Below are 12,034 nucleotides of genomic sequence, written 5' to 3'. Positions count from 1 at the left end.
AGCGTGTAAAAGTGCACTTATTTATCCGTCTAGTGCGTATACACGTTTGTACGCAATATATACTTTTGTATACTAAATGACGCAATTAAATTTTGATTGAAGATAGTTTATCTATATGTATTATAAACTACGTATTATACATTTGATAAATCATGACAAAAAGTTTTTTGCTAAAAACTAGTAATACGAATAGTTTTTAGTATTATAAAGTTTAAAGTATAAGAACAGCAAAATTTCAATCAAATAGCTATTGATAAGTAATGCAGTAAAATATTTTTCATTAAGATAAATAATCTCAAAAAATATAAGGAGTGTTTCTCCTTGTAGTAAAATAATTTAAATTAATTTTGTACAAAAAGCAGTTGCAAAACAAAATATGAAAATTGAAAATTATTTATTAAAATCTGAAAATATTATAAATTATGTATGATTTAAAATGGCTTCGTATTTCTTATGTGTTCTAATGAATTAATATGATCATGAAATTAAATCTGATTACAATTTTTAATCGTAGGTTGCATCTGAACCTATTGAAAATTCTAATTATGTATCTTAGTACTAGATATGTAACCTAATTCTTATATTGTAAATAGGAAAATAACAGTCTACTAATATAGCCACTAACAAATATATAGTCAAATACGCATATATGTAAACATTTTGTACGTATAGCATAGTATCGCTTAAAAATTTTGTATCTGAAAACTTTTTATATTTTTTATTTTCCTATATAAAAATTTGTTTACATTTTATCGTCGTTAATCATTTAAAATAAAAAATTGTCGAACAATTTTTTTCATATATCCTTCTTTATCAATTCATAGAATTGATCGCTTGTTTATGTATGTATCAAAAAGAAAATTGTCGTAAATGAATCAGTTGACCTCGTTGCATGTACTCAATACTCTTAAAGGGAAATTGACAAAGTTATAACTCGTACATGTTAATTTGTGTATATATTTATTTGCGCAATTGGTGTTCTGTTACATACATACAGTAAGGGTACAAAAAGGTTACTCATTTTCACACGAATTCTAAAACGTGTAAATGAGCGCTTCGTCGTCGCCTCTTCCAAAATAGATCGTGAATGGAACTTCTAACGCCTCTCGTTCAAAATGTTTACCAATAGTTCCTCAGAACTATTTAAAATAACTTGTTTATACAGTGGCACGCGTTTCACAAATGCAATCAGAACATACATTGCCGTTCTAACTATATATATCATACAAACGAACGTTTGTACGGATATTTCTTTACTTATTATACTCTTTATTTCAGAAATTAGATCATGCATTATTTTAATAATTATTTTTTATCTTAACCATATATCCTTTGTCATACTATACAATTTTTTTGTAGAATTTGTAATGTTAATACTAAATTAATTTTCTCTTAAATTCACTCCTCTTTTTAAACTTTTGTCAAATTCCATTATAACATCGAACATTCATTCGATTTCGTGCGTCCTCTTTGATCGCTGTTATTGTTATCTCAAATTATAATTTTAATGTTAATAAACGTGAAAAATAAATGATAAGTACATAATGCTGAAGAAAATGAACTGATTGCTTCGAACCCACGATCAATACTTTCGAGAATGATCACGCTTGTGAACAGTGAATCGCGTGCCACACGATTTTAAGGTACGTATACGATTACTTTAATACACTTATGCTAGCTTGTGTCGATGATCGGAAAGCCCTAGATAAGGATAGTGCGGAACTTCAGTTCTTAGGTTTTCCTATTTCGAAACGAGATTAATAGTGGGGTGGAATCCATCCTTGTCAGCGGTGTAATCAACCCTTTAATCAAATAATTATGTTCTTGATATATCTTTTATTACTATTAAAACGGAAAGGTGTAATTTTTCTGATTATAACATTTGACGATAAATTACGAAATTACAAAACAAAAGTCCAAAATCTGTAGCTTATAACTTAGCATGTTATTAATATCATTAGTTGTTAAATTATTATGCAAGAGGATCCAGGACGCACATAAATGTCCTTAAACCATTTAAAATTGAAAACATTTGAAATTCTTTCATATTGTTTAAGACTATGTATATTGTCTTTTTTATTATTTATATAATAAATTCATACTTTATGTTTCATTATCATGTTTCATTATTACTGATAGAAATGATTAAAATACATATCAACTTTTGTATAAGTATTTAATTATAATTAAATGCAGTAAATTTTGTGAATATTTACCTATAAGTGTGACCATCTGGCGCTGTGAAGGAGAAGCTACCGGTAACATCAAGGGATTCATCGTCAGTACCTTCGTTTTTCAATTCCGCAGTTTCTTCCCTCTTTTGGCCATCGCTCTGTTCGTAACTAAAGTGATATCCACCTACTCCAATATTGTTTTGCTCCTCCTGCTTTACTATCGTGATTTCATTTGGATTCAACTGGGGTGCAGCGAGAGCTCCCACTATCGCTGTCACGAAGATGAGGATCTGTACAAATAAAGATTATTTAATGATTTAATAACATTACCTTTTAACTGTGTTACTAATTTCTATTTTGCAAAAATATTCAATTTTTCTTTTGTAATTGTATATTCAGAGTTGTATGGGAAAAAATTAACTTCTACTTCTTCCAGATTTACAAATTAATCGTTTGTAATACTCTGATACGATTACTCGACATAAATACATCGCAATTCGACAACGATTTTGCTAAATGTTATTTTTATAAAATTACGTATCACGTTACAAAACGTGAGTGTTGAAACCCAATGTACATCTCAACTCAATTTGAGGCTCATCACTACCATAGAAGACGTTCCAACGATTTTATTATGTAACCAGCATGTAATCGGTCGATTGGGCATGTTCTGTCGAGACTCAACTCAAACCCAGTCTTTTTCAACGATTTCTTCTACCACTCGAATTAACCAGACTATAATAACAAATCCTGAAGAGTGTCTAACGTTTCAAGATACTACCTTACTGTGTGTTACGTACAACGTAATACGGATAAATTATATCAATACATGGATGATGTTACATCATATCAACGCTCACATGCGAAGAATATAATTGAAAAAAATATATGGTTACGGTATCACAATGGAAAATGTAATCGACTTTAAGGTAAATCGGTTCCGAACTCGAAGCTTATTTTTCAAGCAAGATTCGCAACAGCCCGTTATCGTCTCTCGGCGAAATTACGATTAATCATCGGTGCGTGAAACATCGCCACACGCACAAATGTCACAGTCCTCTTCACTTTCACTGTTACGTAAAAAAAATTTCGGAGTCTGTGGGGCCGAAATCATCGGCTGCTCCCTATCTGTAACGAGAGAACGCGGAACGGATTCAAGCGACGCCTAACGTGTTACGATTTCTTCTTGTATCTAGATGCGCAACCCACCGTCTTCATGGCAAGAACTTTCTCGTGCGAACTGGACTTTTCTGTCCCTTCGTCCTTAAACAACGACCGATACGTGATACCAAGGATCCACGGTGCATCTGCCTTTATATAGCCGGAAAATCACGGGTGTTGCATCCCCACCTGGCATTAGACTTGTCGGAGATTCGCGGATCAGTCTCTCCCCTAACGGTGCTAAGATGCATTCGCGATGCAACGGTGCAAGTGTCTTTCCTCCGGAGAAGCGTTTCTTGGCTTTGTTAATACGCTCTTGCGCTGTAAGAAAGTCGAATATCCTGATAGAAGTTGTAAACAAGCATAAGAAGAGTTTTACAATGTTGAAGCTAAATTATTATCGAGAATTATGAGAAAAGAATGTTAACATAATGTAATAAGGAAAAGATATTTTTATTTATCCTATTTATTCAAAATGATACTCGAAGTATGTCATGACAAATAAAAAATGTATCTGATGACAAGAAGCGGCGTCAGAAATTATGTCATTGTATGTGAATATTAATGAAATAGTGATAACACATTGAATTGTATCTGTGCCTCCTTTCTCTTTTTTTATTTACATTGTTTAAACAATAGATCAAGGAAACATTTGTTCACGGAATGGAAATACGTAGGCTTACTATTGATGATTATCATAGGTTACCACTGACCCACGTGGCAGAGAACATGTTAAAGACATTCGTGTTTATGAGTAGAGTTAAAGCGTAGCTTGTTCGCTTCTACGTTGTTTGGTAAGGTATTATTTGCATGTTTCGCGTTTGACTGATGTCTTTGTCTATTATAGGTGTGATCTTTACATTACATGAAAATAGTTGGTGTCGATAAAGAAAAATGACATTGTTTGATGTGGGAGGAATGATGTTGGACGATGTAAAAATTGGGGAGGAGGAGGATTTTTCTGGTAAAAGGTCTATGATAAATATATAGCTGCTGAATATATTTTATAGTCAGATAGTTGGCTTATTATATACTGAGTTTAACTGCTGATTACACACCAGGGTTCGTTTTTGTCGTGAGCCTTCGGTTGTAAAAATTCAATGTAATTTTAATTTTTTTAATTGGTCGTCTCATTTTTTGGGAGACACGTCATTATCGTTTGTGATAGATATTCTTATATTTCATCCTAAGAAATTTTATTTTATAATATTGTGAAATATTATTACTCCTCCAATGCAGGTTTCTTTCCACAAGAAACTTATCTTCCTCTTCTGTAAAAATATATTTTCTCTTCTAATGAAAGGAAAAGACATTATCCACAGAGTATCAGTTATTTTATTGATATGAAAATTATCTGTCTGAATAACACCATTAAGACATCATCTACCTTGCAATAAATTATCTGCATTTAATAATAATTTAATTTTGCAGGTATTGAATCTCCTCGATAAACGTTCGATTAGGAAATGGCAAATTAGCGAAAGAGTATGCTAAAAGATTTTTTCACGTGTTGACATTAAAACGTATTTCTGAATGATGTGACTGTTTAATGAAATCGATTGCATGTTCATTAGGCAAGTGGTTATTCTCGGTCGAAATGGCATTTGTGCACCTGCTATCCCTGCCATTCAAATATTACAATGAAACGTATCTTTGAACTGGACTTTACTGAAGGAACTTTGTCAGCAATGTCAAGGACCTTTTGCTTCTCTGTGTAGTAAAACGATAGTTCCTGTTCACACAGAGTATATGAGTCGAGTCTCGTCAAGTTCATCTATGTTTAGATTACAATAACACTATCTATCAACTAAGAATTTTATAAATAGTCGAATAGTCGGATTCAAAAATTATCTTGTACTTTATTGACGTAGAAATATAAAGTGTTAATTACAAGAAGATTCTCCATCGTTCAATCATGGTGCCAGTTGACAACGTTGAGCATACATCTTTCATTTCCCAGTATAAAAATAAAATGATGAATAAAATCCCGTCATCATTTACTATACTATCACTTTGGATCAAGTTTTATGCTATCGGTACTTATGATTCATTGACTGTTTCCTTTTTTTAATAGTTTAAATAAGTAGTCTCTTGGTTGTGACTTCTGTAATCGATAAGATAATGACTCATGATATTTCGTATCGATGTAATTTGAAGTAGTTTTCTCTCTTTAAAATGCAGAATTATTTATTAAAGAGATTCTTACACAGATCCAGGTCTTCTCTGAACAAATAATGAGCTGGGATGTTCACGAAATATCGGTACACAGCAAGATGTACCATTACAGGCATGATCGAAACCCGAAGAATCACAAACATGTCATCCAATAAATTTATAGTTAATAAAGAAACAATTTTTCTCACAGACTACAGAAAAAAATATTTAGTCCCGAAAGGGCTAATCAATGTTTCAAAAAAACCGTAACAATATTACGAGAAGCTGGAAATGGCTCGTTCGTAATAGTAACTCTTTTCTTTTTTTTTTTTTTATTCTTTTCGTTGAAGAGGAGACGTGGAACGGTCTTAACATCTAACTCACAAGATGTTAGCGATTTCATAACCCGGATGATCCCCGGAGACTCATCGGATAGACAAAGGCGTAGAAATCGCGGCAACCTGTTGCTTTACAACCGAATGTGAAAGCCGAATCTGCAAACCAGCCAATACCTACCCCCCTAGCTCGTTTGGTCGTCGAAGTCGAAGCCTCGAGGCAACGTACACGCGGCCGTGCGTCCTTGGTAATTGTGACATTTGCTTTTCTCGGCGCGCGTACAACGCCGAGAAGAGCCGAGGAAAGTTAGTGACGTAACTACCGGTGACCTTGCCATTTCAGAAGAAGATACGGAGGATGCCTCCGGCTACCGCGTCTCCAGGCGTCTTCTCTCCTTCCCTTCACTTCTTTTTCCCTTTCCTTTCCTTCCGTGGATGTTACAGTGTATCGAAAATCATACATATTATACAATTCTCTCTTTCTCGTCTGTTTTCGCCTCGAAAAGTAAAAATATACATATGCCTTCATTCATAAGTCACTTTAGAGACCTTGCCAATTTTGAATAGAATGCTCATCGAAGTAAGTTTTTTAGTAAGATTCCAAATCGAGAATGCGGGAATTTATACGACTGTCCTCTTCATTTCACTTTTTCTTAGGTATCTCTTCGGTTATGTAACTTTTTATATTTGCTATTATAATGTTAACGGGCGTTGGAAGATTGAACGTAAAGGATTCCAGGTAAATGACCTATTGTCACTAATTCGGTATTTTCTTTCGTAATTACTCATACAAATTTTGTTTTACCTATGTTTAATTTATTGTACATTAATACTGAATTACAAATATTATAAATAAAGAGAAATTGTTTTTTGTTAATAAAATTAATAAAAAATAATTTCTATTTTATCTGAATTCTTCTCTATTAAATTTCAAAATAAATTTAGTTTTCAAGATCAAAGATTTTTGCTTGAAAACCAATTTCCAATTACATTTCAAGCGAACAAGCTTGAATCTAATTTCAACTTTATTTGAATTATTTTATTGTTGTATTCAATCTGAATAGTTTAAATTGCATTGCATTTGACTTCTAATAATTCCAATCAATATTATGCAGTTCCTCGACGATACAGATCGATTAGAATTCTTGCCAAGTGTACGCGTCATTCTGAATGATTAACGTTCGATAAATTTTTTTTCTTGAACAAAATATATTTGCTTGTATTGATAATTGCATAAAAATGTTACTGGCACGTCTTTTATTCGTAATTAAAAATTTATGAAACCTATGTAGTTGCTAACTATGTTTTCACATTTAATGACGGTTCGTGTTATTTCAAGTAGATGCCATAATAGACGGTCAAAGGGACTTCGAGGCATAATGAGAAGCATCTGAAAGTGAAATCGTTATAAGGATATTGAAATGTCAGTTTAGTCATTACTTGTACGCATTTCCGTGTAATGATCATCTATTTTTTATTAATTCTCCTTTCGAAAATATAGATTCGTTTGTATAATTTAATTTTTGCTCACAAGTATCGTCATTAATGATATTTTAATTTAACAACAATAAAATAAATATTAATGATTTATTAAATAACTTTCTTGTGTAATTTTTTAAATAATAATTTATCATTACATAGTTAGGAAACTAGTAATAAAAAGTAATCAATATTATTGCTTTAAAAATAATATGTAGTAAAATCTGCCTTTGAATTTTTATTTTTAGATTGAATATCATCCAAAATATTAATGAATATGAATGATTAATGGATTGAAAACGACCATATATAAACTGCGGACGTTTATGCAACTTTACAGTTTGCTTAAAAAAGAAATTGAACTTTAATGTTGTCAGAATTATACTTTCAAAATTGTTAATTTATCTTTTTCTTTCGTTTTCTTTTGGTTTAATTTTATATTTTTTATTTTTTGTAATGAATATGGAATTCTTATTCATCAAGTTTAGTGAATAGATTAACAGATATTTTTTAAAGTACGTACATATTTCAGTAAGGATTAATTACATATCGTTAGATAAATCTATTGTAATGTTTCCAAATGTTTTTTTAGTAGCATTGTCAATTAATTATTAGCGGTATCGATGATTTATGCCTGTGTCATCGATTTCAGGAAATATGAGAGGAGTGAGGGAACATTTATCGGAATAATAGGTGTGACTGTAAATTGCATATCTAAGGAAATTAATATGGTAATAGGTATATAAAGCATTTAAATTGAACGGTAGTCAGCCAATAAGAATATATTTGTATATATACTTTAAACGTGATTGTTCGTTTTCGATATAAAGAATGAAAATACATGAAATAGTTCGTATATAAAGTTTCGAAACTATCGTAAGTTTGTTTGAACAAATTAAAATAAATTCAAGTCCACAATTAAAAGTCTGAATGCGTAAAATACAAATTGTGAAGTTTATCAAGCGAAGATAACGACACTACCGGAAATCGCGATCCATTCTTCTTGATCTCGTTGCAATCTATACAATAAAACAACTTTGATTTTACGTAATCTTTAAATATTCCATTGCGTGTTACAAGAACCTGAATAAATATCTATTATGGTGAATTTCCCATCCACCTGTTAACTTTAATTTTCCGTGTGATAATCTGTTCAAATGCAAATGCGCAGACGTTGTCCAATTCATTATTGAACGTTTCTTTAATGTATTTTGTTTAATGGACAGTCATGTTGGTCAATGTGTATAATTTGAATTGCACAAGATTTTAATACCTATAAAATGTTAAATGTATAAGGTATCGTGAATATTAATAATTTATGAAGCATTATTACTTTTAACTAACAAATTTTATAGTAATAACACTATTACTACTAAATTTTAAAAGATATCAATATTTTTTATACACTTTAGGAGATCTGCTATTTAATAGTTTAAAAGAAATATATTCAATATCGTAATGTGTAATAAAAATAAAAATTGGGCAATTTGATGAAGCAGAATATACTTTCGAATTAAGTTGTCCAGTAATTATTTACGACAGTACCATGAATTCTTTATTTAATAAATGAGAAAATGATGTATTTAATTTTAATATTAACATTTTTAATGAATGTTTATCATTTGAAAGACGTTTACCTTTAATTAATTAATCATCGTCACTTTTTACATTAAAATTGATGAATGTTGTAATTTTCTCTATGACTGTGCATTCAAGGTCGAATAAATGTAGCTTCAGTTGAAATAGCGTAACATACGATAATTGCGCTACGTCAGTAACTTATTTATTGTTAGATGCAGCTGAAAATAATAGAATTTCTTTCTACAATATTATTATTGTCGTAATAAAACCCCTATCGAGTCCTTAATTGAAGTTATTTCTGTGCAGGATGAAAATATGAGATCCACGCTGTTGCAACTCGTTTCTATATATAATATTTAATTTGATAATTTAAGATGACGAAATACAAACATTTAGAAGAGACACTTGACTTTTACATCCTTTAAAAGTTACACATTGAAAGTAGCTTCTTCGAGTAGAATGTTACTACGTTTTTATTATAATCTATCACAGCGAATACATACATTCCTTTACATCATCTCTAAGATTATATTTTCCTACTGATTAAAAATTATGATGAAAGTTATTTTTAAGGTTTTGTAACTCTTATATCACGATTGGCTCTCTAGCAAATAAAGTGGTTTATATTTCTGCACTTTTATGCAATAATAAAGGAAATAAAGACGTCAAAATGATGGGACTCGAACAATTAACGTTTCTATAAATAATTAAGATAAATAGTAACTCATGATTGATATCTTCACGCATTTGGTATATTTTTGTACATTCTTTTATGACTTTTATAATAATTTTCTTTACAACACGTATAATTCGAGTGTAATGTAGTGAAGATTTAATTTCATTTGTTTCAATAATTTCCTGCTGAATATAAATTCTTTTCGTAGAATTATTTATTTGGCTCATGACAAACCTATAAAGATTAAAAATAACATAAAATCACATGAATATTAAAGAATATTATACCACATCTATTAAGAAGCAGAAATAACAATAAACTTTAGTAAGATTAACAATACAATTAGATTTATAAAAAAAACATGGTTTTCTCGTACAATTTTTTTGTATATAGTAAGCAGTACAATATGTTATTGTTATGTTTTCAATAACTAAAAAGTTAGTAAGCGTTTCTTCTAATTACCGATTCATCATTAATTTGCACATTTTAATAAAATCGTTATCACAAACACACTATCGTCACAAACTGACCAAACTATTTATATGCTCATATGCTGGTATGTTTTGATAAAACGCGTTACGCGACTGTATCTCCTGCGCGAACCATTAGCATTCTGTCGATTTGCAAGATACATAGAAAGAGTGGAGGATTTAATTTCGCCAGCAGTGTAAGAGAACGGGGCGATAATTGCACAGTTAATTTGCTTAGCCGCGAATCGTGGTAAAAAACGTGTGAAATTGCAGAAATGTCAACGAGCCTGCGTTGTTTCGTTTGTACTTCTTCCACGCGGTTTCCGACACACGATATCAGTGTACGTCGACAATATGCTCGTGCCAGATGCGCAATTACATCACGATAATCTTTCTGTACCGATAATAACATGGAAAACGTGAGTAGACGTTGAGAATCACCACTTCATCTGCTTTCATCGGTCTATTCGTCGAGCTTTTACCATCTTGTTGACTTATGTAGTGATGGAAAAATCAAATGGAAAGATCTTGTTTAACGAATATGACGGAACATTGGTTAACTGCACTTGAGGACAACTTCGTTAAGTTAAAAGACGATGGATAGTAGTACTGTGTACGTATGTACGTATTTGTTGATTATGTAAGTGCAACTGGGAATATTGGTTGATAGGATGGGATTTTGAAACATGTAGATTAATCATGGTATAATTGTTGAGGATTTTTGGAAGTTCAATCATACATCATTTGATATTAAATGATGAATTTGATTCGTCATGGCAATGCAATGTTCACAAATAATGATAGTAATCATTATATGCAAAGTATATAATGACGAATTAGTCTCAATTAAATCGTACGTCAAGGGATTAATTGGTGCAAATATTTGATATCATTTTGATCACACTAATCTTAGCAATTCGATTAAAGCCATTTTGTAATTATAAAGTGAATCATAAAATGGCAATAGAACATGACTTTATTACTGTTCGCTTAAATGACCCGGAATATGCCCGCTTGGAAAAAGGAAAAAGAATGTAAAATAAAATTAACAAAGATGATTAGTAACTTGATAAAATAAGAACCTATTTTAAAACTTGTAATAATTCTTTTATAAAGGAAAAAGTAAATGCTTCTATAAAGAAGATGCTGCCGTTTGTACATATGCATATATTTTACTTTAAAATATTATCGTATCATTTCAAGTATTACACAATTTATAGCTTTTGCATATTTTCCTTGTGCGATAAAACATTGTCGTGATTATTAAAAAGAAATATGGACAAGTTCAACGATTTCTCTTCTCACATATTTTATTTTTTAAGATTTTTTTATACACATGTTTAGTCCAAGGTGAAGCAATAACTCCTACAAACATTTATTAAGAATAGTAATACATATTAAACTTCTAAATCCTGTTTATTTTTTAAGTCATTTTCAGCACTCAACAGTTCCAGGAGAAGTATCTGTTTGATCTCACACATTTCTTTAATCAATTATACAAGAATAAGTAACAAGTTCAAGAATGATGATAACATATTATAAAGAAATAAAAAAAATTGCAAGGAATTTTCCGTAGTCGCGTAAAAGGAAATGCATCCACCGACTTGTACGTTGCCATACTTAATAATGCGCGTTTATCCTTTCTCTTCAAATGACGTAATAGCTGATCTTTCTTTTCCAATGACGTAACTCTCGTAAAATTCGTTAAACGATTATACATTCTCATAGGAAACTGTGAAAAGGCGGATGATTTTAATGAACATGTAAATTCTATGTAAGTGCATGAGAAAACACTCGAAAATTCTCTATATACATATTTGTACGTATAAAGTGTTTAAAACAGAAGGGCAGATTTTGTCAATTTCCAATACAATAATAACGCAACATTACAGAGATGTTAAATAATAAAAAATGAACAAATTATTTCAATAATATAAGTTAATACTAAGTTTATTGGCATCATTTGGAGCAGTAATGGCAATAAAGATACGTCGAATATATGAA

General features: G+C 30.8%; 2 protein-coding genes and 1 long non-coding RNA gene across 3 annotated transcripts in view; all 3 read right to left on the bottom strand.

Annotated features, from left to right (window-relative positions):
* Window positions 1-12,034, bottom strand: part of Pus1 (Pseudouridine synthase 1) — a 188,986-nt gene that overhangs the window by 95,828 nt on the left and 81,124 nt on the right. The window lies entirely within an intron of this gene.
* Window positions 944-3,535, bottom strand: Cpr28 (cuticular protein 28). The gene is made up of 3 exons (XM_072005656.1): window positions 3,384-3,535; window positions 2,217-2,464; window positions 944-1,802 (listed from the first exon to the last, which is right to left on the bottom strand). The coding sequence occupies exons 1-3, from the start codon at window positions 3,390-3,392 to the stop codon at window positions 1,742-1,744; spliced, it is 318 nt and encodes a 105-aa protein (XP_071861757.1). The 5' UTR covers window positions 3,393-3,535; the 3' UTR covers window positions 944-1,741.
* On the bottom strand, window positions 8,071-10,162 carry LOC139987187 (uncharacterized). The gene is made up of 3 exons (XR_011799801.1): window positions 10,023-10,162; window positions 8,941-9,102; window positions 8,071-8,576 (listed from the first exon to the last, which is right to left on the bottom strand). It is a non-coding gene; the product is annotated as an uncharacterized lncRNA (long non-coding RNA).

This window comes from Bombus fervidus, chromosome 1 (assembly GCF_041682495.2).
Source record: "Bombus fervidus isolate BK054 chromosome 1, iyBomFerv1, whole genome shotgun sequence".
Classification (NCBI taxonomy): Eukaryota; Metazoa; Arthropoda; class Insecta; order Hymenoptera; family Apidae; genus Bombus; species Bombus fervidus.
Note: the sequence above shows the minus strand (reverse complement) of the source record. Positions and strands in the feature narration are given on the sequence as shown.

Bases quoted from the DNA above. Each gene is read 5' to 3' on its own strand.
- Cpr28 (XM_072005656.1), bottom strand. The intron at 1,803-2,216 runs GTAAATATTCAC...ATTTGATTAAAG, and splicing joins CCAGATGGTCACACTTATAG to GGTTGATTACACCGCTGACA.